This window comes from Bubalus bubalis, chromosome 6 (assembly GCF_019923935.1).
Source record: "Bubalus bubalis isolate 160015118507 breed Murrah chromosome 6, NDDB_SH_1, whole genome shotgun sequence".
NCBI classification, from domain to species: Eukaryota; Metazoa; Chordata; class Mammalia; order Artiodactyla; family Bovidae; genus Bubalus; species Bubalus bubalis.
In genome coordinates this window covers 62,379,860-62,405,604 of record NC_059162.1, presented here as the reverse complement: position 1 = coordinate 62,405,604, position 25,745 = coordinate 62,379,860, and the positions used below count along the sequence as shown (strand labels likewise).

The 25,745-nt window shown below is 33.2% G+C and overlaps 1 protein-coding gene across 14 annotated transcripts in view; it reads left to right on the top strand.

Annotated features, from left to right (window-relative positions):
- The window catches only part of ADGRL2 (adhesion G protein-coupled receptor L2), a 302,557-nt gene that overhangs the window by 125,089 nt on the left and 151,723 nt on the right, over window positions 1-25,745 (top strand). For 13 of the 14 annotated variants that reach the window (XM_044944794.2, XM_044944795.2, XM_044944790.2 and 10 more), the window contains one exon: window positions 14,028-14,200. In XM_044944794.2, coding sequence (XP_044800729.1) covers window positions 14,128-14,200 — 73 coding nt within the window. In that variant the 5' untranslated portion in view covers window positions 14,028-14,127. Of the gene's footprint in view, window positions 1-11,197; window positions 11,794-14,027; window positions 14,201-25,745 lie in introns of those variants that run through there. The other variant, XM_044944796.2, reaches the window with a different exon arrangement.

The window sequence follows — 25,745 nt, the reverse complement described above, 5'->3', positions numbered from 1 at the left end:
AAGATTGGTGTTGGATTAGAATGCTAATATCAGTCCTGTAATTTTGGAGCAGAAACGAGGTGTGGGTTTTAATTTTTTCATTCTTTGTTCTGAATGGTGATTAAGTATATTATTGTACCTTTATATTGATCTTTATTTTTAAAAAAATGGACTTGTAAGAGGATTTCACTTTGGAAACAGTGTTTTCTCATTCAAAACATTGCTGGGAGAATATGTAGATGTGGAAGCCCATTTTGTCAAAAATTTTTGCCAGAGAAAATTATCTTGCCTGTTTTTAGCGTACTTTGAAAATAAATGTCAGATTTGTTTATTTACCCTGTACTGTTTTATTTAAAAGCAGATCTCTCAGATATACTTAATATAGTTTTATGTAATTGCGCATTTTGTAGTACTTTTTAAAGTTTTAAGTTATTTTCAGTATTTTAATTACTGAATTTTCAAATACAGATGGTCCTTAATTTACAGTGGTTTAACTTAAGATTTTTTGACTTTACCTTTACGATGGTTTGACTTAAGATTTTTCGACTTAACCTTTACAATGGTTTGACTTAAGATTTTTCGACTTTACCATGGTGTGAAAGTGGTATGTGTTCACCAGAAGCCGTACTTCAAATTTTTGAATTGTGACTCTTTACTGGCTAGCTGTAGGCCCTACAATATTTTCTTGATGGTGGGCCATGGCAGCGATTTGCAGCTCTTAACCACAATGACAAATATCTGTTCCTATGCAATCATTCTGTTTTTCACCTTCAGTACAGTATTTAATAAATTATATGAGATATTCGACATTTTATTATGAAATAGTATTTGTGTTACATGATTTTGCCCAACTGTGGACTACAGTGAGTGTTCTGAGCACATTTTAGATAAGCTAGGTTTTTGTGTGTTTGTCGCTCAGTTGTGTAGCCTGCCAGGCACCTCTGTCCATGGGATTTCCCAGGCAAGACTACTGGACTCTGTCCATGGAATTCTTCAAACAAGAATACTCGAGTGGGTAGCCATTCCCTTCTCCAGAGGATCTTCCCGATACAGGCATTGAACCCCAGGTCTTCTGCACTGCAGACAGATTCTTTGCCATGCGAGCTACCAAGGAAGCTAGTTTAGACTAGGCTAATATATGATGCTTGGTAGGTTAGATGCATTAAATGTATTTTTGACTTAGATATTTTCAACTCATATGTGTTTATAGAGATTTAAGTAACCCCACCATAAGTTGAAGGAAATCTGAAGTTTTAAAGAAAAACTTCATCAGGGGATTATTCTACTTGAGTTTGGTTGGGCCTAAGTTGTAGGTTTAGTTTCCTGACTAATAGTGGACCTTTTTGCTACCTCTCTCTTACAGTGAGGAGGCTTGGTGGTTTTTAAAACTTCCTTGAGGGAGTTTATTTGACTTCTATAAATGATAACAGAAACTTATTTTATGCCAAACAGTGATAAATTCAACTTCTGAAAAAAAGCTATTTTTATTTTTTTGTGTCTTAAATTGGCAGTTCTTCAATATTAAAGTATTTCAAAAAATGCTTAAAATTCCCTATTTTAGGAGATCTCTAAATTTGTTTCTCATTTAAAAATGTTGTTTTTCAACTTGATACTTCAGTTTCTGAGTTCATTTACTTTTCTTTGTCTTTTTCAAATTGATTCCTGAACATTCAGTTTATTCATTCACCCCTTCCTTCCTCTCTCCTTTCTATTTACCTAATTTCTTTACTTCTTTTTTTGTTGAAAATATTTATTATATGCTATTTGCCAGGCATTACTCAAGGGTACCCGAACTGAGGTTATAGATGTGAAAGCCATGTGTTCTGTTTTCATTTAATGCACGATTTTGAAAAAACTTCAGAATCCTGTGTTAGTGGTAGGCATATTGTATTTTGTACACAAATGGCCATACTCCTCTGTTATGTGACATGGAGGCTGAGGGAAGGACAGAGTAAGATAGTTAAGTGATCGGCTTAAAATGAGTCTTGGAAGAGGAAGAGCAGTTAGCAGAAGGGATTCTAGACAGAGGGAATAGCAGAAATATGCCAAGAAAGGTGCAGAGGAGAGGATAAGCCTCCCATGCTCCAAAAATTGAATTACTTTAATTGTTAAAGAGGAAGAGTAGGAAATAAAGGATGTTTGTTCTTAGGTTTAGTTGTTAGCCTAAAAAGAAATCCATTAAAAATTATAGTAATTAACATCCATTAAAAGTTATAATAATCTTCCACATCATTGTATTGTACAGTACCAGATTCAATGCCTTGAACAGAGTATGTATCCTGGACATTTTTCTTTTTTTTTTTTGTTTGGTTTGAAGAGACATTGAAGAAAAATAAATATTGAAAATGTTTACAAAAGAGGTTTTTATGATAGTTTAAAAGCTTAATTGAAGAGGAGTTATAAGCTAATCATCCCAATCACAGTTATACAAATGGTACACATAGTGATTGAAGGAATTTTAGGAAAGAGGTTTTTTTTTTCTTTTTTTTCAGTTGGAGGGGATCTTGTTGGCTTTATGGCATAGGTGGAAGTTTGTAAAGAATTTCCTTAGGTGGAAAGGAGGGGGAATGTCTTCTATATGGGTAAAAATAAATCTTAACTAGAATTTGAAGGGCATATTCAAAATCAAGTTCGACAGAAATGGAGGGTTGAATTATTTTTGAAGTTAGATCTCTTTGGGCTCTATTCCTGTTTTTTACTTTTTGCCAATTTTTTAAAAAACATTTTCCTTTTACCACTGCCCCTCCAGTCCCTCTATTGTTAAAACTGAGATACTAGGTTTGTTGTGATACTTAAATTACAGTGAGATAATAATATATTATTATTACTAAGAGAGAATTTGCAAATCAGCACTTCTGAGATCTGCCTTTGTTAAGTCACAACCCTAAGCGTTTTTGTCTTATGTATAAAGTGATTTCTAGGATTAGTTCCAGTTTTACACATTTTTATGGTTTAGAGTGAAATTAGGAAGATTAATCTAATAGAAGTCGGCAAGTTGGTTGGAGGGCCAGAAATTAGCCAAGAAATTTTATACAAGTTGATAAAGAAGTAAGGGCAGAGGGAATGAAAGGAATGAAAGGGGATTATGACATCTCAGGGAAAGAATCAATGAAACTGTGAGTGAATGCGTACTACCTGAAAATGAAGTAACTTTCATCTTCACAGCAGTGTATTTTATCCAAACTTACAATTAATTCTTCAGAGGACTTTTTTGGTTTTAAAAACTTTTAGAGACTGAGCTAATTTTGTGTGTGTATGTATCTGTGCATGTACTGGTATACTTAGTAAGCTTAGGTCAAAGGAAATCTGTTACTCCATAGTGGGTGTGATTTTTTTTTTTTAATTTTACCATTTCACATTAATGTGTTTCTTTGTTACTGTGAAGCATAAATGCATAATTCATGCTAAATCAGTATATTGGTCTAGAAGGATTTTTAGGAGACTAATAATGGTGTAGAGTCCTCTTTAATACATGTGACTATATAAAACATTATTAATGTTAACAGATGTTGCACTTTAATCCCCTAGAATGATTGTTTGGTACCAGCAGGAGATTTATTAAGCCTGAATTGTGTGAAATTGTGTGTGCATAAGCTGCTACTTAGATTGTAAAAATGCTATCGAAAACTGTTAAAAAGTTTTAGCTATAATTGGCAGAGAAGTATTAGCTGTGCTAAAAGAAGTATGATATATAGCTGACCCATGAGCCTTAACCTTTTTATCATTTATCTTCTTGTATTAATGTCACTAAATTATTAATTCATGAGTCAGGGTGGGAAGTGTGAAGGCACCATTTAAATGTGTGGCAAATTTATCCTTATCGCTAGAGACATGAAAAAAAGTCATTTTGTGTTATCTGTAAAACTGAAAGGACATTTTCAGGACTGAAATTTCATTTACAGTAATCCACTTCACTTCCAGTAAAACACCTAGATTATTACTACCATAATATAATGCTCTTATTAAAAATTTGTAACCTTTTCCGCTCTTTTGTCTTATATATAATATTGATAGAAAAGTTTAGCCTTCGTGTATTTTAAATGTGATACCTATTAATTGTAGCTTAGAAATATTATTCTTGTGGTATGTTACAGTGTGGCTGTTCAATTTCAAGAAATATTAGATTGCAGAAAATAAAAGTATTTACTATAATAGTAGCAGTCAAATATTGACTGGGAAGAGACTAGATATAAGGAATTGGAAAATTCTAAAAATACTTTTGTTCTAAAAGAAATGTATGTATTTATTGTGACATCATAATTTTTTGGAGTAATATTGGTGATTTTGGTTTTGTAGAATTTTTAGCTTTATAGCAGAAATTGAAGAAACTAGAATTTAGTAGTTTCCTTTTGAATACAGTATGTGGGACTGAGATATATTCAGTATTTCATATGAGTGAATAACAGTGCTGACAGAAATTTCACAAGTTTGAATCCACTTTTACTGACAGCTATTTGAAACCATCATACTAGTGGTAGAATACCTCAAGGGTCCTTGTCTAAACCTCATTATTTTTCAGCCTCCCATTACTTACTGTTTTGATTGGTTTTACCTTCTACCCTGCCAAAGTAGTAAGATATAGCTTCTGTGGTAATGCCTTTTATTTTCTTTTCTGGAGTTTCCCCAATCACTGTATGCTGTCCATCTGGCTCTGTTACACACACACTGAAACACTAATTTGTTATGGTCAATATAATGCTGCTTTATTTTGTTTTTCTTGTTCCAACATGGTTAATTTATCTTTAACATTTAAATATTTCTTCAAATAATAGACTGAAGTCGGTTTGAATATTTTGGTAGACATTGATATTGATCAGTTCATTATTTGACTGAAGTGCATTCAGTTGTCCCCGTCTTGTATGGGAGCAAGAGTTGGTAAACTGGCTGGCAGTTTTTATAGTAAAGTTTATTGGCACTCAGCCATGCCTATTCATTACGCATTGTCTATGGCAGCTTTGTACTATAGAGGCAGAATTGTATAGTTGTGATGGAGATGCTGTGTCCTTGAAGCCTAAAATATTTACTTCTCTATTCCTCTACAGAAAAACTTTTCCTGATCTCTATAATATCAGTCTGTATAATTTCTTGCTTTTAATCTTTCTAAACATAATGGGATATTATTGATAATTTTTAGATAAAGAGATTTGAAGAATTACTTGTTATCTTTGGTAATTATTAAGGACAGTGTTTTGATTTTTATGTGGAGGAGTGACAGGGGGTATATTTTTCGCAAATATTAGTATTCTGATTAGGAAGATTTATTTAAAAATTGCTGAAATGCTGCAGAAATGCATGTTTTACCAGATAAGAGTCTTGACAGGTAATTCAAGCTTCTAGTCAGTTTTTCTCAGCCTTTTATAAGCAATATTTCTTTTTATTAAATAGTTTTGTTCCCACTTTAATGTTACCTGAAATTTTAATAGAGATTATAAAATTATATTTTAAAGTTGAAAATCCTTCTTCTAAAAACCACATACCTCCCTCACTCCATGAGTTTAGTAATTAAGAAGCACTGAAACATAAAGTTGTATTTTAATTTTATAATGAACTACAGTTTATGTTTTTAATTTTTTAAAATATTTAACAGTCATTCAAAATAATTCAGTCCATGCTGTTTCTTAATCGTGTCTATAAATATTTTTCTTTCCTTCCCCTACAAGTCTTTGAATGGTCTTTAAAGAATCAAACCTGTAGACCACATAGAATCTCAGTCTAACACTGAAAGTAAGAGTCTGTTCTGTTCATTAACTTAAGCTACAGCTTTATTTCTAATGTTGTTAATGAAGTTAGTTTTCAAAAGTAGTGATGGAGAAGGCAATGGCAACCCACTCCAGTACTCCTGCCTGGAAAATCCCGTGGATGGAGGAGCCTGGTAGGCTGCCGTCTATGGGGTCGCACAGAGTTGGACACGACTGAAATGACTTAGCAGCAATAAAATACTGTTATTTTGAGTTTTGCTTGTAGACACAGAACATAGAGTATGGAATGCGGGGTTTCATGAAGAATGACCTTGGTTAAGGCACAGGAACTTGCCTCTTTTGGAGGAAGTCCCTTATGTCATCTTGCTGTTTGATCATGTGTAGTTTTCCCGCAAAGGCGATGATATTGGTTGACCTAAGTCTGCAAGGTACACAAGGTTTTCAAGGGAAACACAAGTTCATAAATTTTATTTCTCTTCTCTTTCATAATTTTAGTGTAAAGTATCTTTATTACCATTAAATTTTGGGGAGTTTAGCAGTTATTAATGCATATTTGGGGTCTTAATCATTTTCTAATGTATTTAATTATCCTTAGAAGACTTAATTTTTTGAAAGTGGCAATCATATCTTCATCTGTTTCATAATCCTTTTAGAACCTAACATAGGACCAATACATAAATATAATAATTAATAGGTAACACTCACTTCAGTATCAAAAATATCTAGAATGTAATCACTAATCATTGGCTTAAATTGACATACATGCAATTTTATTGTTAACATTATTTATTTTATTTTAGAATTGCAAGTTGAGATGACACTATATATACTGACATAGCTTCCAGCTGAATTTTATCATTTATTGATTACAAAAGGCAATGTGCTATATACTTCACAAAATTTTCTTCAGCTTCTCATCACGTATTCTCTATAGTTAATTTTTCATTTTTAAGTTCATTTGACGTACTTTACTCAGATTACCTCATTACATTTAAGAAACCCCTGATGGTGATATTGATGATCTAATATATGGCAGATCCTGGGTCATTATTATTTCATTTAGTGGTTATATATATAGACCAAGAGGGAATCTGAATATTGATTCAGAGAATGGCTAGTAACAATGATTTATGAACAAAGGATCCGGTATAGTTAGCTGAGTATAAGATTGCATCTCATGAGCAACATTGAATTTTTTATTTTCTGTTTACATGAACAGTGATGAGACCATAATATCATAGATGTTAACATTAAAACGTTCTTTCCATGACTATTATGATTCATTGTTAATTCTATTTGATGAAATACTTAGGTTTGTAATTTGACTCATAACCAACTTCACAGGTATTTTGGTTCATAAGATTCATCTGTCCAGAATAATTTGTTAATTTATAACATATATTGTGAGTACTTAAACTAGCACTAAAAATGAATAAAATTATGATGGCTCACTGCAAATACTAAAAATTAACATTTAGCTATCATTACCTGAGGGATGTTAGTTTTACTTATGTAAACATTTTGAAAATCAACTCATTATTCTTTTGGTATTTCTTCACTTTCATAATCCCAGAATGACTTTGTTCTGTTTATATTTTTGATTCCAAAGGGAAAGATAATGAAACACACAAAGTGAGTAGGTTTATCTGAACTACTTAATTAGTGACAATAGTGATTGTAGACCATGGTCTTATATCCCAATCCTGTTACTATTTACTGTCCTTGAACAGGTTAAGTATTCTCATTTTAAGGGAAATTGGGGATGATACTTTGTATTTCCTCAGGATGTTGTGAAGATTTCATGAAATAATGTAAGTAAACTATTTAGTTTATCTGTGTAGTCTATCATTTTGGATGAACCTAGCTATGTGCCAATGGCACCCCACTGCAGTACTCTTGCCTGGAAAATCCCATGGACGGAGGAGCCTGGTAGGCTGCAGTCCATGGGGTCGAGAAGAGTCGGACACGACTGAGCGACTTCACGTTCTTTTCACTTTCATGCATTGGAGAAGGAAATGGCAACTCACTCCAGTGTTCTTGCCTGGAGAATCCCAGGGACGGGGGAACCTGGTGGGCTGCTGTTGCTGTCTCTGGGGTCTCACAGAGTCGGACACGACTGAAGCGACTTAGCAGCAGCAGCTATGTGCCAGGCAATTGTAGCATTTTATTTAGAAAAGGTTATTATTGAGCTAAAATGTAATCTCCCTTCGGGTTAGGAGTTTTGTCTCTTTCGTTTCTTAGCGCTTATCATGTGGTATATCCTGTTAATGTTTGCTGAGTGAATAGTTTAGCACCTAAGGAAAAATGTCCTTGTAATTAGCCTTGATTGGAATTCAGGCTCTGCTACTTGCTAGCTGAGTGACTTCCAGTAATGGAATTTCTTTTCTGAGCCTCAGACTTCTGACTCTGACCTTTAAATATTGACCTTTATATAAGGGTTAGTGATATGTGTCTGGTACAGTATTTCTTTTGCATATGAGCATAGTATGTGCTCACAGAATATTTCTGTCCATAGTACCTGTAGTTTATATTCAATTCAAAAAAGTTGCATGAAATTTCCAGATAATAAGAAAGTTAAAAAATAAAATGTCAATTTTGGAGAGAACTGCTGTTTAAAAATAGCTTTCCCATTCCCCCAGATTGGGGAAAACACTAAATTCTACATTGTAGGTATACTATAATTTAACAATAAATACAAAATATTTTAAACAAATGGATTTATAGTTTTTTTTTTTGGTGGGGGAAGCCATCAACTTTCATGTTATATAAGGTAATATTTTGAACTAGGTTTGTAGCTTCATTTTTTCCCCTCTTCTTTTGAAACTTCATTTGCAATTTTATGTTCAGTCATAAAATGTCCCCTGCATTGGTTTGAAAATGACAGCCATTTGTTTTTATTATTTCAACTGGAAGCATTTTAATGAGAATGGCAGACTGCCCTGGTTTGTGCCTCCCAAGTGTCCTCAGGTACAAGCCTCTTTTGCCTGCTCAGCATGACTCCTAGATATTATAGCAGATAGCAGGTGTAATTTACTGGAGGATTCCTGAACTCTTTTCTGCTGCTCCTTTGAGTCCTCTCATAGGAGAATCTGTGTCTTCACAATGCAGAAGACTCAATAAAGACCAAAAATGAATGTTAAGGGTACTTTAAAATAAATAGTTTAATGCAAGTACTGTATATTTGATACCAATATGTGCAGAAATGAATCAGAGAAAGATGGTGGCAACTAGTGTTTGGCCACATGGTTTTTATATCCCTGTTAGCATTTCCAGCCCAGCCCTATCCTTGTGAAGGGAAAGAAAATAAACTCAAATGGAAAAGAATGTCAAAGGTCTGGAGTTAAAAAAAGACTTTCTGATGAGTGATAACAGGGTTTTACTTCTACAGCTTACTGAAAGAAAACTCCCAAGGGTGTCCATGTTTTCTCCTCTATTCAGAAGAAGGGGAATTTCTGTAATTTATTTTTCATTTTCTAAGTCTTTTCAGTGGGGGCAGAGTGGGGTTGGTATCATCCTGTTGTTTTGGTAACTATAGTTTTTAGAAGAGCAGCTTTTATTTGCTAGTAAATTCTGTCCCATAATGATTATAATTTTATAGCACAAATTAGATCAGAAAGACTGATTTTGTGCAGAAATCTTTAGCTCTCATTTAGAGTTGACATACATTTAGTGCTTAGAATTTTATGCTTACCCAAAGCATTAATGTTTCATTTTACACAGCATTAGTACATGATATCAAGGATGGGTAACTTTGTTAGGTCTCCCGCTTAGATGGCTCTTTTTCCTGTTCTCATGCTTTTGGTTGTTCGGGCTTAATATCCAGTGTTCACAGTAGTTCAGTGTCCATGAGAAGAAATCAAAGATAAAGCTTTAGATATGAATCTTTATAGTGGCTGTGCACTTAATAGGATATCAACCTCAGTTAACCATTTTTAGAAAAATTTAAGTTATCTTTTTTTTCCTCATTGATTTGAAGTGTGCTATATCCTGCTTCTGTCATTGAGCTTTTCAACAAATGGGTTTTATTTGTTCTATTTTTGCTAAATAGATGTCAACATATATAAAGTTAAGTATGATTTTTTTAGTAATGTAACATAAATACAGAGATACTAAAACTGATTAGTAGGATTTCTTAAATTTGCTGACAATTTAAGGCATAGGAGGTTTAATGCAGCTAATAAATATAAGCAGGTTACTGTTACATGGCTATGGCTAACTATACATTTTAAGTAGTGTATAAAACATTGAGGACTGTTGGGATATAAACAGTGCTGAGGTGTGCTCCTGGAAGTTGTTGTTGAGCTTTGGAAGGTTTAGTAGTAATGATGCATTAATTGACTTTTTACATGACAGAGTAGTAGGATACTTATAAAAAAAATCTTGACAGAGGTTGGCTAGACAGTGTCATGTAGTTATAGAAACAGGGTTAGGATGAAATTGTTTGAATCTGAATTTGAAAGGATAAGGATAAGAAAAGAGTCATTCATAATTTAAGTAGAAATGTTCTGTTTCAGTTTTTATTAAGAAATGTACTGCTGCTTAGCATTATGAGGGGTTTCATCTGTGCGCTGTGCCTTCATACTCCCAATTTTTCCCTGAAGTTCTAGGAGAGGGTAATAAAAAATTTTTTTTTAATGTGAGGAATCCCTTAATCTTTTCTGTTTGTTCAAAGTGTAATAGCCTTTTCCTGGTTTTGTTCCTTGTTTTTGTTTTGCATTGTGGGACACTGAGCTGCCTTTTGCAGGTAATTATAGAGTTTGAAGGACAAGTCTGTTGGCTCCATCTATGCCAGTAAGAATCTTGTGGCTCCAGTTTGATTTAGGAGCAGTGTTTTCTTGGGACTAATTTCATTATGTTTGATTATTTGACAAACATTATATAACTAATGTTTGATTATTCATTCTGTCCTTAGCCAATTATGGTCTGCTAAGTATTTCAATTTTCATTAACATTTTAAAATGGAAGGTTGTTTTTCATTTGAATCACAGCAGTAAAATCTTTTGATTGTTTTCAAAATTGCATTTAAAGCTTGAACTTTTGAAAATAATTTTATTTGATGTGAAAGTGGCTGTACTTAGTAGAATGAGAATAATCAATTTGATATTCTTTTACTCATTGAACAGACAGACGGATGGACTTAAGCTTTATTTGTGTGGGGAAAAAAAGCCATGAATTTGTTACATTTTGGAATCTCTTTCTATTAGAAACAGTCATTTATACTGTCTTATAATTCACTAGAGTGTATTTTTAAAATTGTGTTTCACATTTAAACCTCAAATATACACTGAAGTTTTAGTATAGTTAAATCAGTTCATAAAATGTTCTATCCTGGCCAGAGACCACAAAAGAGGTCTGGCTTGTGTGGTTTCCTCCACCTTTTCCCTTAACTAACAGAGGTTTTCCTATCTTGGCAGCTGTTTCCTACAAAGCAGTCATCAGTCCCTGATTTCTTCCTTCTGTTTCTTCCCACAAACAAGGACTCTTTCAAATAGCCAGTGACCAAAGACACACTGATCTTGAGTTGCTTGAAGAAAGTGGAAAGTTGTTCAAGAGTTGTGCATGTAGGAAAGCAGCCCATATGCATTAGTTCATTGAGATAAAAGTACCTATTACAGCCAAAATCTGGATAGTCAGAATTCTTTGCTTGAACTGGGAGCATTCCAAAGGCTGACTTAATTACTGCAAGTAACATTAATGCACCTCTTCCACATATTAATGTTATTCTAATTGCTTGATACAATCATTGAGGAGTCTGTGGGATTTAAGAAACTGTTCATGATTGGCCTTTTAAATGTGACAGGCCATGAAATTATCTGACTTCTCTCTGTGCTTTATATAAAATAGCTTGCAGTTTTAAGGCAGGTACTTTGTACAGCAATTGTAAACGAAACATTTACTTTTGATTTTGTCTTTTGAATATTCTTTGGGAGCTCAGAGTGAAAAATGAATAGAGAGCCAGCCGGTTTTGCAGGGTTGTATGCCATGTGTTCTCTATCAGATTAATTTTTGATGTATCTTTTTTCTTTGTGTATTTTTGGCATATTGAGGAGGAAGCTTGCTTTTCCTTTTGTTATTGTTTTATTTCTAAGAACATCTGAGGTGTTCTTAGAACTAGGTAAGCCAGTTCTGATTCCTTTCATTATGATGCCTAATTTTGTCTTCACAGGTTTTAGAGAGAGCTGAAAAAATAGGTTGGTTATGGATCATGGAGTATATATAGGGAAACAGCTTTATCTCAAACTATAGGCATGATAAAATAAACTCATTATAGACTGTCTTGCTAATTCCTTTTGTAGTTCTATGAATCTTCATATATAAACACTAGATAATAGCTTCAGATTAATTTTTTATGTTCTTTCTGGTATGTTTGTTGCCAAAGCAAGATAGTGACTTTATAGCTTGATCAGTGTTCCAAACCATTTAGAATCTGACTTTTTTTCCATTGAAGTTACATTGTAGGAAACTGATACTATAATATAGTGACCTGCTATAATAGAATCACAAATGGTGCATTAAAGGGTTTCCCAGGTAGCTCAGCTGGTAAAGAATCTCCCTGCAATTCAGGAGACCCTGGTTCGATTCCTGGGTGGGGAAGTTCCTTTGGAGAAGGGATAGGCAACCCACTCCAGTATTCTTGGGTTTCCCTGGTGGCTCAGATGGTAAAAAATCCACCTGTAATGCGGGAGACCTGGGTTAGATTCCTGGGTTGGAAAGATACGCTGGAGGAGGACATGGCAACCCACTGAGTATTCTTGCCTGGAGAATCCCCATGGCCAGAGGAGCCTGGAGGGCTGCAGTCCTTGGGGTTGCAAAGAGCTGGACACAACTGAGCGACTAAGCACAGCAGCATGATGCATTAAGCATGTAGCAAATTCAGAATATCTTAACTGCTGTGAAATAAAAAGCTCAACATGATCTAGGGGAAATTTGGTGTTTTACATTTTCTTTATGCTTTAGAGATAGCATCTAAATTATCTAAGAGTTCATTTTGAGTTATAGACATGACCTCATAATGTGGGTAGGTATACCCATCACTGCTTCACTTTAAAAAACTATTTGCAAAAGGTTAAGGAGAGCTTGGGAAGACTTTACAGAAAGAATTTGTAATTTCTTTCCGCTCAGACGCTAGATGAGGAGGCTGGCTCTGTTTGGGAACTGCCTTTCATAGTGTGTATATTGTAAGGCTGGTATTTATGGTATTTACTCTGACTCCTCTTGCTATGCTGCTACTTCTACTGCTAAGTCACTTCAGTCGTGTCCGACGCTGTGCAACCCCATAGACGGCAGCCCACCAGGCTCCCCCGTCCCTGGGATTCTCCAGGCAAGAACACTGAAGTGGGGTGCCATTTCCTTCTCCAATGCGTGAAAGTGAAAAGTGAAAGTGAAGTCGCTCAGTCGTGTCCAACTCTTCATGCTATGCTAGAAAGGAGTAAAACACTGCAGTAGAACCTAGCAAAGAATCTGGTTTCATGTGACCCTGGGAATGTAGACATGCTGATTAAATCACACCTGACTAAACCACACCTGAGTTGGTTTTTTCCTCTTCAGTTGAAGAACTGGGCACTTAAAGGCTAGTCAGAATTAGACTTGGCTCTTCGTTTTAGTGATGGTGATGCAAATTTGGAGATATATAACCATTATGGTCTAGATTTTTATTTGGGTCCAGTGAATGGGTTAATCTACTCAAGGACATGGGTTTGACCTTACTAAGTTTTGCTGTAAGAAAAACTCATATATGAAAATCTAAAACCTTAAATATTTAAGAGACAATCACATTATTAAATGATTTCTATGAATAGCAGTCAGATAAATAACAGTCTGCAGTGTAGTGTTTGGAATGCCATAATTATAAAAGCTACAACCATATATTAAAAATTGTATACCCTTGAGTAGAAAAATAAACTGTTTCATTATATCTGTAATCTACTTTACTAGATAATAGGATAAAATAGTAGATAATACTGCTGTTACCATCACTAGAAGCAAAGTATATGTATTTATGAAATTTTGTTGCAGGTATTGTATTAATATATTAAAGCCGGTAAAATGACTACTATATGACATTGAAAGACAGTTATTTATTCTGGAATAACTTTAATCTTTCCAAGAAAAGTTCATCTTTGGGAATTTATATAACTACTATGTGCATTCATATGTTTTGATTACCTTTGATTTGGGGGGCTTTGTTTTCAGAATGCTGTTGAATATAGAATCAAAATATATGGCTTTTTTATGCTTCAGAGAAGGAGGGAAGAAAGGTTGGAAAGAGGGGAGTTGTGGCTATTGTTTTTTCATTTTTTGTGACATTGTAGGACCATAGAGTAAATGATGGATTTGTTTGTTTTTCAGATATGAGGATCAATGATGCAGACTGCTGGGTTCGATGAAGCTGGGCATTTATAACTAGATTCATTAAGGAATACAAAGAAAATATTTAAAGGGATCAATAATGGTGTCTTCTGGTTGCAGAATGCGAAGTCTGTGGTTTATCATTATAATCAGCTTCTTACCGAATACAGAAGGTAAGATACAGTTTAAATTTTTACTTTTTAAGTTCAGGAGAACTTAAAATAGTCAATCTTTTTTTATATATATAGGAGTGACTAGAATGAATATTTTTTATTATTTTAGAATTAAGCATTAAATAGATTTCCTGAATATCATATTCTTTTTCTGATGATTGAATTAGTTTTTTACATAGCTGTGTATTATAGAAAGTGCTAGAAGTCTAAATTTATATTTTACATATATTTATAAATATAACCATTATAAATAGCCCTGAGAGAAGTAACCAAAAGCTTTGCTTTGGTATATATTTTACATTTATTGACTAAATTTTTCCAGTAAAATTGAAAATATTTCATGATAATTCTTTCATTTCATCTTTAGTTCTGTCTGCTTCTTAAGTGTGTGGTCATTGTTCTAAAACTTATAAATAATTTTTTTTTTAATTTTCTGGAAAAAGATGTTTTTTATGAGTTCTTCCTTTCTCATGTTATCTTTTTGAAGACAGACTTGATTTTTGAAGAAAAGAATACACTTAGAGGGTTAATTAACTAATTGAAACCATAGTTACTATATGGATTTTCTGGTATCCATTATTTTTGTAATCTTACATATTATTTCCATGTGAAAATGACATTCTTTCAGGTGCTTTTTTACAGAGTAGGTCTGAAGTTAATGTGGCGCTAAAATATGTTAATTTTATGGCTAGTTGGTAGTGGTAGTCATTGTATTCAGTATGGAAAATCTGTGAAAGAAATGTACAATCTCTGAGAAATGTATGTAAAATGTAATGGATTTTTTGTCACAATTAAGTATTCTTGAAGAAAATGTCTTAGAATTTAAAAATTGGCTTTATATGTAGTACATACTTAATGGTCCCATCCCATTTATACCTATTAACAAAATAGTAGGTGGGAAAAAAAGAGGCATACTATCAACTAATAGATAGTAGATTATAATTCCAGTGTCTTTGTAATAAGCTTCAAAATGTTACCAGTTTTCTGTTCTAGCCCCTGCTTTCAATATATAGATATAACTTAAAAATATAATTTAGATAAATAACAAGTTGAGAAAATTTTTAAAATAAGAACTTTTGTGGTCAGGAAGTAAATAATGCTCACCTGGGTTTAAGTCACACATGAAAGTTGCAAATGGGTTAGTATTTTATTTTCAGAAGATATTGCTCTTTACATCAGAATTGAAAGATACATCAAATCTAACATTAAAATGTAGTGTCTGAATGAATAGTACTGTAATGATAAACAATGAGCAGAAACTGAGTTAATATCAATCTCTGGCTTGAAATTATGAAAATCTTGTGTGTCGTGTATAATTTTGCATCTGTTTTTGGGGGGGGGACTAACTGAATTCGTGCTGTTATATTTGAATGTTTTTATACATTTAAAAAGTGTGGATCAATGGCTCATTAGTCCACATAATAAAAAAACTTCCAATCAAAATAGAGACCACTTTACTGACACAGTTGGTTAACTTAGCAGGGGGCTAGCAAACTAGTGACTTTTTCATGAGATACTGCAGTTTTATTCCTAGTGTCACCTATTAGGTCAGGATTCATATCTGCTGTTAAGAGAATTTCATTTTTTGGCACATGAGGCCAGGGGGTGTTACTTTTGAAGCAGTTCCCTCCTACAGGTAAAAAGAACCTGGGAGGAACCCACACTGCTAGCTGTGAGAGTACACACGGTTACTGCGCACCACACCATTAATAACATTGTTCAGGTGTCACATGGTTTTGTCTTAGAAAAAGTTTTATGTGACGTGATAGACCTGTATTGCCAGCCAGCAGATAATGCTCTATGAACACTTTGATAGAGAAAGCCTATCAAAGTTAGGTATGAAAGCACAGGAAAGAAGATATACAATTAACCTTTTAGCCGTTGAGTTTCTTTGGGTCCCTTACGTGATTGTTACCTTTTAGATCTTACAGAAATGAGCACTTTTTGTGTCAGCTCCTGAATCTTTGCTGATAAACTCAGATAAGGCTTTTAGGTGGTTTCTTTCCTCCTTCCTCATTTATTGCATGACTAAATCTGAGCCAGTTGTTTAGGGTTCAGACATGTGCAAGGCACGGTCCCTTCTCTTGAGGAGTTTGTGGTCTTGTGCGGAGGTCTAAACCTCAAATAACTACTGGAGGTCTGCAGCAGGCAGGAAAGTGCTTGCCGGGGGACCCATGATTGCCTTTCCAGTATTTAGCCTGCTTTTGCCAATCTTCTGATTTTTCAGTAGAAACCAGACATTAGATTTTTAAGTAGTAGCAACTAATTTAGACTAAAAAAAAAAAGCCTGTGTATTGTGTTCAGCCAGGGACCATGCCTTCCTTTTCAAGGCTTTCTTTTCTTCTGTTTAGAGAAGTGTTTTACCTTAGTATTTGATTTTAAAGACTTAACATACTTTTAGATTTGTTTTACATGTCTGTATATGAAAGGTTAATTTCCACATATGCAAGAAGGAATTACATATTTGTTCTCAGTCCAGGCGTATATTATAGTTACGTCATGTTTTGTGGGCATGTTAAAGAACAGATCACTAAGCTTATTTTTGTGTGTTTTACCATGGTAAAAGCTAATTGTATAAAGGTTTAATTGTTAGAATTAGCTTATCTTACATTGCTATCTGCCTCCATTTTTTTATAAGCTACTATTTAATAGAATAAAGTTTCATCCATTGAAATTTACTGATTTTTGCAAAGTAGGAACAATATTTTATTGTTTATCCTTGCAAGTCTTTCCTGTGTATTTTTGAAAGTTATGTTTAAAATTTTCAAGAAAAATGATTATTTAAAAAAAAAACAGAGAATACTCTAAGTTTTTTTTAGAATTTATTTTACTCCCAGAGAACTAACCTCAAGCCTTTCAAAAATCAGTTTTGTTGTGCTTTGGTTCTTTTGGCCAGTTTTTATAAGACTAGTAACCCACTGTGGAATCATGTATCAGTAAGTAGGAAAGTAAATTGAATTTTTGTGTCCTGGAGAATTAAATTATGCTATATAATGGAGCCCTAGCAAGTATAAGTCAAGATATATGAAGGCGTGCCAAAGTGACAAGTTACAAATAATAGCAGTTCTTCAGCAAAGTAGGCAATATGGATATCAGGTTGAGTTCTTTATGCAGTGAGTATGTAATTAGATTTTATTAGTTGAAATTTTAGTTAATTAACTCAGATTAAATTGTTGCTTATCCTTATTTCAAAGAAACTATTATGCCAGGTATAAATGCCAGATATGCCAGACAGAGCTTCAAATATTTATATACATACATATATGTATGTATATATAGACACACACATTAAGAAAATTTAAGAACATAGCTGTAGAAGTAGTATCTTAGAAGCTTTTATATTTTAAATTTTCTAAGAACATTTTACAGTGACTTTTGTGTTAATGATGCCTCAGTAAAAAATGTTTGGCTGTAGGATGTAGTTAGGTGGCAGGAAAAAAGTTGATCTAGGGGTCACATATGAATTTTAAAAACCTGTTTTGGCCCATAAATATTTTTTCAGACCTCTATTTATTTATTCCTTTTAATCTTTAATTCTTTTATTGGTTGTTGCTGCTGCTAAGTCACTTCAGTCATGTCTGACTCTGTGCGACCCCATAGAGGGCAGCCCAACAGGCTCCCCGTCCCTGGGATTCTCCAGGCAAGAACACTGGAGTGGGTTGCCATTTCCTTCTCCAGTGCATGAAAGTGAAAAGTGAAAGTGAAGTCACTCAGTGGTGTCCGACCCTCAGTGACCCCATGGACTGCAGCCTTCCAGGCTCCTCTGTCCATGGGATTGTCCAGGCAAGAGTACTGGAGTGGGGTGCCATTGCCTTCTACATACATATAATGAGCTGTTCAGAATTTATATTTACACACACACAGAAAAGTCACCTTCACAAAGGCAAGGATCTTTTTTGTTGTTCATCGACATGCAAGTGACTAGAACAATGCCTGACTTACGGTAAGCACTCTATATCCATCACATGAATAGCATAAATCTTTAAAGAGGGTCAGAGTCTAAATAGTTGAAAGCTTTAAACAGTTGTAATAACAGAGTGATAAGTGCCATGATGGTGATATTTCAGAAGCATTGGGATAAAGGGTAGTTGAGTGAGTATGTATGTGTCTGGAAATGCTTCTAGCCTGAAGTGATGTTGATTCTCGAACTGGATCTCAATTTGGGCTGAACAAGCTTGGTAAAGACAGTCGTGAGCATGGCAGTAGAGAAAAACAACATAGAGAATAGCATGGATGAGGAATAGAGTACTGTAGTGGTGCTTAAACTTGAGGAGCAGATGAATCACCTAGAAGTTCTTGGGTGGGGCCCACGTATTTGCACTTCTGACAAATTTCTGGGATGAGGCTGATGTTGCTCAGCATCACAGTTAAGAACCACTGTGATAGTATATGTGTATGGGTGGTTGAGGTGAGGTATATGGCAACATGGGTGTGGATATAAACTAACTTTAAAAGGTTTTTTCAGAAAAAGTTATGATTTAATTCACTGTGATTCAGAAGTGGTAACCAGTTATCTATACATTTTCATATGATTCTTTATCCCTCTGATCAGGCTCCTTGGGCATAATTTTAGGCTTCAAAAGGGGATTTTTTTTTTTTTTTCTCTCTTTTTAAACTTTGTACTGAGAAAGAAAACAAGTGGAAAATTGACTTGAGATTGAAAAAAATAGAACATATTTTCTGTTGAGGGTGAATGTTATATTTCCAACATTTCTAACCCCTTGCTTCAGTTTGTCTTTTCTCATTGTTATAACTTTTTTCTTTTTTGTTGTTGTTGGGATTCACTACATAGCCATTGCCATGATAATACTGAATTGACTTACTGTAGGGACTTTAGATTTCCCAGTGTAGCAAAATTGACTACTTTTGTTCATTTCAGAATATATAATTAGTTTAAAGCTAGGAGGTAAATTTTCAGCAAGGTACATGGGGATTTGGCTGTATCACTCCTATTAAACTAACTCCCATTAAATTAATAGGAATTGTACAGCATATCTCTGTTCACTGCATGGCAAATATCATCTTATTTTTTTAATTTGCAAATTATGTAAATTAACACTGATTTGAAACAAAGCATTTTTTAAAATGATTTTATTTATATTTTTAGTGCAGATGAATGTGATTTTATTCTTTAAGAAAGTATCTAGCTATATTGTATATTGGTCTTAGGACACTTTAAATATTCTTCATTGTGTTATATGTGTGCAGGGTTAATTTATTTGCAGCAGATTTCTTCTACATAAGTAGTGATATAATTCTGTATCAAAAATATAAATATAATTAATGCCACTTACATACTATATTAAGTTCCTCCGATCTTTAAAAAACCAAATGCTGCAGAGTACTCCTACTAGGATTTTACCAGTTCTGATTGTGACTCAAAATTAAAAAAAAAAAAAAAAAAAAAGATTAATCTATTTGTTGGAAACAGTAGCATCTTTAAGAAAGTTAATTTGGAATATCCTTTGGCGATTTTAGATACCAATGTTCAGTGTCCAAATATGCATATTTAATATACATGGAGATTAAGTTCTAGTGCTCAGTTGTTGATTTTTTTTCTTCTTACATTTTCTTCTCTTTTTCCACTTTAAGATTAATCCTCTCTTGCTTCTTTTTCCAGTATTTGGAAAAGGTTAGTTTATCCATGATCTCTGTTGATTCACTAATAAGTCTGTTGCTGGTGGAAAAGTGTTATAAGTCAGTGTGTTACACACAACAGCCACGCAACATACCTCTATAAAACTCTATTGCTTGGCTGTTTAATTTTTTTAAACTTTTGTGTTCCGACTGGAAAGACTGCATCAAAGATTTATTTGTTTAATTTAGTTAATAAATCTTTAAATTTATTTAATAAATCTTTAATTTATTTAATAAATGTATTATGAAGTAATTTGCTAAAGTAAAGTGGTCATAAATTTGTCCATACAAAAGTGAATTTTTGTAATATTGATTTTATATTCACATTAGACATTTATCACAGTTATTGTTATAGTTTGAAATAATCAATAGTATATTAAAGGCGGCTTAATTAAAAGCATAGGAGGCATATAGAGCACCTTAATTTTGCTGAATGGTAATTGTGTTCATTACTCTGAAGTAATTTCAGTTTTGATGAATCTCTTGCCTCATTTTTGGAATTAATACACCTTTTCACTTTTTTATGTACTGTGGTATTAGAGAATAAGATAATATAAATGATTGAGCACATATGAGTATTAATGTAGAGCCACTGTTTCTCTAAGAACTATTTATCTGACACGTTACTAAGGGAGTGTCTTACTGAAACATATGCTTGGTACCCTATGGTACTCTTTATTTTCTTTTCACCTCCTACAATGACAGAGAATGACATATGACAGCCATGCAGTCTACATTTATTAGACATCAATGTGGATTAGTGAATATCTCATGACATCTTTCAACCCTTTTCTTGAACTCCTTTGTCAACTTGAGAGAAGTGATTCCAGGAGAATACCTAGCCTTGGCCCTGGGATCTTTTGGTAAGGCTGAGAAGGGAATTCCATATCGGAGCTTTAGAGCTTTAGGAACCAAAACAACATTTATAATCCTTCCTTAGCGGCATGGGACTCTATTGAATTTGACTTTTATGTTCACCATTATTCTTGTTTTGAGGGTTTATTTTTCTTAAAAGTTTTCCCCTTCTCCTGAATACATTCTCATTGAGAAAGGATAGAAAATAAGAAAATTAAGAATTTAAAACTGTTCATAATTCTAGGACCTAAATATAACTAACCACCATACATTTCCCTTTGTTTCCCCCAACACATATGATAAAACAAAATTACAATGTATAAAACAAAATTAGGTTCTTCCTTTCCATATACTGATTTTCTACTTTATTATCATAATTTGTATTACCTTGTCATTATATATTTAGATAAAAGATTTTAACAGCTGTGTTGTAATTTATCATGTATATGTCAAAACAGGTTTAATACTCCCTCTCTATCTGTTGGCCATTTGAATGAAATTTCTTTTAAGTAAATTAAATATCTATATAAATCTTTTTCATCATATTTGCTCATTTTCTGGGAGTGAATTTCTAGAACTCTGATTATTATATCAGGCGTGTGTACATATTCCAAACTAGTTTTTGGAAAGGTTATACCCATGTTCACTTTGATTACTAATCTATGAAATATCAGTTTATGTGCTTTACTGGCATTGATTTCACATTTTTAAAAGAATTAACAGTCATGTAAAAAAAAGAAATATCTTATTGTAAGTTAAATTTGCAATTTGAGAGATAATTGTGAGGACAAAAACATTTTATATGTTTTTTTCCATTTTTATATGGATTTACTTATTGACCGATTATAATTTTGATGTAAATTTTTTGTTCATTACCTTTACCAATTTTTCTATTTATGTTGTTATAGGTATTCTTATTTTTTAAACTCTTTGATGATATCATTTTGTCATTTTTATTATAAAAATTATATTTGCCTTTTAGTTCATATTGCTTAATTTTAAAAGAAAATTTCAAATAGAAGAATTTTATAAAATAACACTAGCCACAGATTTAACAGTTATCAATATTTTACTTGATTTGCTTTATTTATCCCCTTTTCCAGCTTTTTGATGTTTAGCTCTTTTCTTCTGTGAAGTCTTACATAATTTTCCCACTTAAAAATCTTGAGATTAAATGTTTATTCACTTGCATGTCCCTGTGTTTCTTAAATGCTTTTATTTAAAATTTTAATCATTAGGAAATAACTTTGTTATAAGGTGAGAGCTAAGGTTTCAGTTAATTTTGAAGGGAATAGACTAAAATTAAATCATTTGAAATGAATCAGATTTTAACTAACAAAGTAGATGAATTTGGGACATACCCAAATTAAAAAATGGTAATGGAAAATAGTTTTTTAAAAAAGAAGGGAATTGTACTATGGATGAAAATGTTACTATTCTGATTCCAATAATAATGCTACTGAAATGATTTGTTTTTGCATAGTCTGTTTAATAAAGTTTGTTTTTAAGGAATTTTTACTGTTAAATTGAGAGAAAGAGAGACTGGCAAGCAAAAAATAGGACATTAGTAATTAAAATACTTTTTGAAATGCCCTGTAGTGATAATCTTTATTTTGAGAATTTTAGAATATCAAGAAACACAACAATTTTATGGAAACAATAGAGGGATTCAGATAAAGTAGAGTTTTGTTTTGCATATAAGGATTTAATCAAAAAAGATTAAGTAAAATTCTCTTTTATTTTGCTGGCTATTTATAGAGTATTTCTTATATCGCTTTATACCTGTCTATCTAATGTGTGTGTGTGTCTGTGTTAATCATTAGTTCTCTCTCCACTTACTGATTTTTCTTTTTCTCTTTGTAGTACTAAAATCTAAACCAGGCAGTACATATGCCTGATATTAAATTTAGGTTTTGATTAGAATCAATATAATATGTTAGTAAGATTGTCCAGGACTTAATAACTTAGTCAAACACAGTAAAAAGGGTTGATGGGGCATTGCTGTTGGTAGTGGGGAGAGAGCTCTTTGTTGGATTTTAAGCGACCCACTTTTATATGACAGAATGCTGTGGTGAGGTGGTTGATGGTGGCAGATTGATTCAAAAGTTGTAAGTAAAGTGAAAGAGACATGTGGTGCAGGTTAAGTGCATTCTATTGTTTAAAGAAAGTACTTTTTATAATTTTCTTTTTTGACTGTTTGTAGTGAAAGTGCAATTCACTCAATTGTGTCTGACTCTTTGCAACCCCGTGGACTATACACAGTCCATGGAATTCTCTAGCTAGAATCCTGGAGTGGGTAGCCTTTCCCTTAAGGGGATCTTCCCAACCCAGGGATAGAACCCAGATCTCCCTAGCAGAAAGAAGGGAAATGGGATTCAGTGCTAGGACAGGAAGACTCATCTAGGAAAGGAGAATGTATATTTTGATACAGGGAGAGGAAGGTTCAGGAAGGGATGTGTACAGGAGAAGAAATGTAAGGGAGGTCTTGCTGGATGTTTTTAATCTTCTTTATACTAGTGCTCCTCAAAATTTAAATCTACATATAATTCACTTTGTTGTTTTGTTGATCAGTTGTGTCTGATTATTTATGTGTGATGTCTTAGTTGCTCAGTTGTGTCCAACTCTTTACCACCCCATGAACCATAGCCCACCAGGCTCCTCTGTCCCTGGGGATTCTCCAGGCAAGAATAATGGGGTGGGTTGCCATGCCCTTCTCTAGTCTAGGGGATCTTCTCAACGCAGGGGTTGAACCCAAGTCTCCCACATTGCAGGCTGATTCTTTACCATTGAGCCAGCAGGAAATTCCTTAATTCACTTGGAGAAACTGTTAATATGTAGATTCTGATTCAGGAATCTGGAATGGTCCTTGAAATCTGCATTTCTAATAACCTCCCAGGTGATCTTGAGGCTGCTGATCTGTGAGAGGACATCTGGATCAAGGAGTTTTAGGTATTAAAATATTTAGTCTAGAGAATCAGGTTTTGCATGACAGTGATTTCTACCTTTGCAAATTGAAGTTTGTTTCTTACCTTACTTAACAGCACAGTTGAAATATTAAAATATTATCACTTTCAGTTTTATAATTCATTTTATTTAAAAAAGGAACTAAGCTACCTTGGAACTTTCTACTGAACTTTTCTGCATTTTGTTACACTTTTAGACCTATTTTGTATGCTTTCTACTGACCTTTTATCTGATGATTTGTATTGAAAAATCCCTGAGTAACAATGCAGTTTGACCCTTTCTCCCTCATATTTTTCTCTGTTCCCCATTGATCTGGCCTACTTTCATTCTGTTACATGGAAGCATCATTTTAATAGCATTTTACTATAATTGTTATTACTTAAAGTAGCATTATAAAGTCATGTATTACAAAGTGTATATTATTAATTCATTTAGGAAAATTTTATACTTTACTAACTTTTCAAAGTCAACATGTTTCAAAAACTAAGAATTGTCATTTTCACGTCAATATTATTACCTTGACATGTTAATACCACAAAAGTAAGGATGTAAACCTATTGAAAAGAGTATTGAATGTAAACCTGTTATCAAAAACAGCTCTATTTCAGATCATCTAATGGTTTTTCCATTTTGTAGTATTATGTATAATCAAAGCTTTTATTTCTTTATTATAATTTTATTTTCTTTTCCTGTCAGAGATAAAGTTACTCATCTAATTTATTTTGGCTTTATGATAATACAGATCACAAATTACATTTATTCATGACGTTCATTAGGTTCATTAGCTTTTTAAAGCCAGATAAAAGGTAAGTGCACAGCAAATTTTTAACGAAGAGAATTCTATATAGGATTTTAGAGATCAAAATAGTTTTATAAAATTTTTTGGTGGAATTGAGGAATTTTAGACTTAAAATCACAACTTGGAAATTAGTTAGTAGTGTAAATGTTTTCAGTTTGCTAATGAAGAAACAATCCTGCCAAGATTGTTCTTTTGCCAAACTCTAGTTATTGCCAGTCCATTTTTCTTTTTGTGGAACTTAATATTTAGCCTCAGATCATTGGTGTATTTTTTTAACTCATGAGGTTGTCATTCAGAATATTTCAGAAATACCTGAAAGTATATTGCCTAACATTGTTTAACTTGATGAAGATTAAAAAAAAATCGCTTATTTCAGAGTTCTTCAAATTGTTACTATTGCACATTAAAACCTGTACTGATTGACTTTATTTTGAAATATAAATAACATATTACAGAAGGACCAATCTTGCTAACTCTCTGCAACTTTTAGATAATCCTCAGAAGTTATACAGCCACAGGCATACTTTTCTTATAAAAATGTCATTATTTCTGTTTAAAAGTAGAAATGATTATTGAAAATGATTAACTACCCAGAACTCTGAAAAACTGAAAAAGCACAGTAATAATTTAAACTTTCGTTGTATTTATCACTTGACACTGATTAGCAGTCATTTGGAAAGCTGAGGCATGCCTTTGTAGCCCCTCCTTCAGGTATGGGTTTTAGACCTTATCTTTTCCCTTTTGTTTCCTTAGGACAGGAAGCTCATTTAATCCTTAGCTTTGTTTTAGAGTTTAGGCAAATAGAGACTATCCCTGTTAGCTTTCAAAAGCTCTTACTTTTGTTGCAGTAATGGCACTCAGTGTAGATTCTGGGATCCTGCGTTATTTACCAGAAAGCTTACCTTTGAGAGCTGCCACATCATTCTTTCAAATTGTGTTGTTAATTGACTGATAGCAAAGATTGAGTGGAAAACCTTTAGTGACAAAAGATTGGATATAGGTGTGACTGTAGTCTAAAGGCTGGTGAATCTTTGCTTCTTGATCCCATTTCTATTTGTACTAAAATACTAAATACAGACTAAAAGAACAAAGTACATTTAAAAGCATTCAGAAATGTTAAGCAACAATAAAACTCCATAACCATTTAAATGGCAGCAGCGGACTATTTGAATTAACTTTGTGTTTGGCTTAATTTGGGGCCATAATTATTCCTAACTTACAAGTGAGTAGATTTCAATTATAATATCCTATAGGGATTTGTAGCTAAGGCAACTAAAAGAATCATTTTAC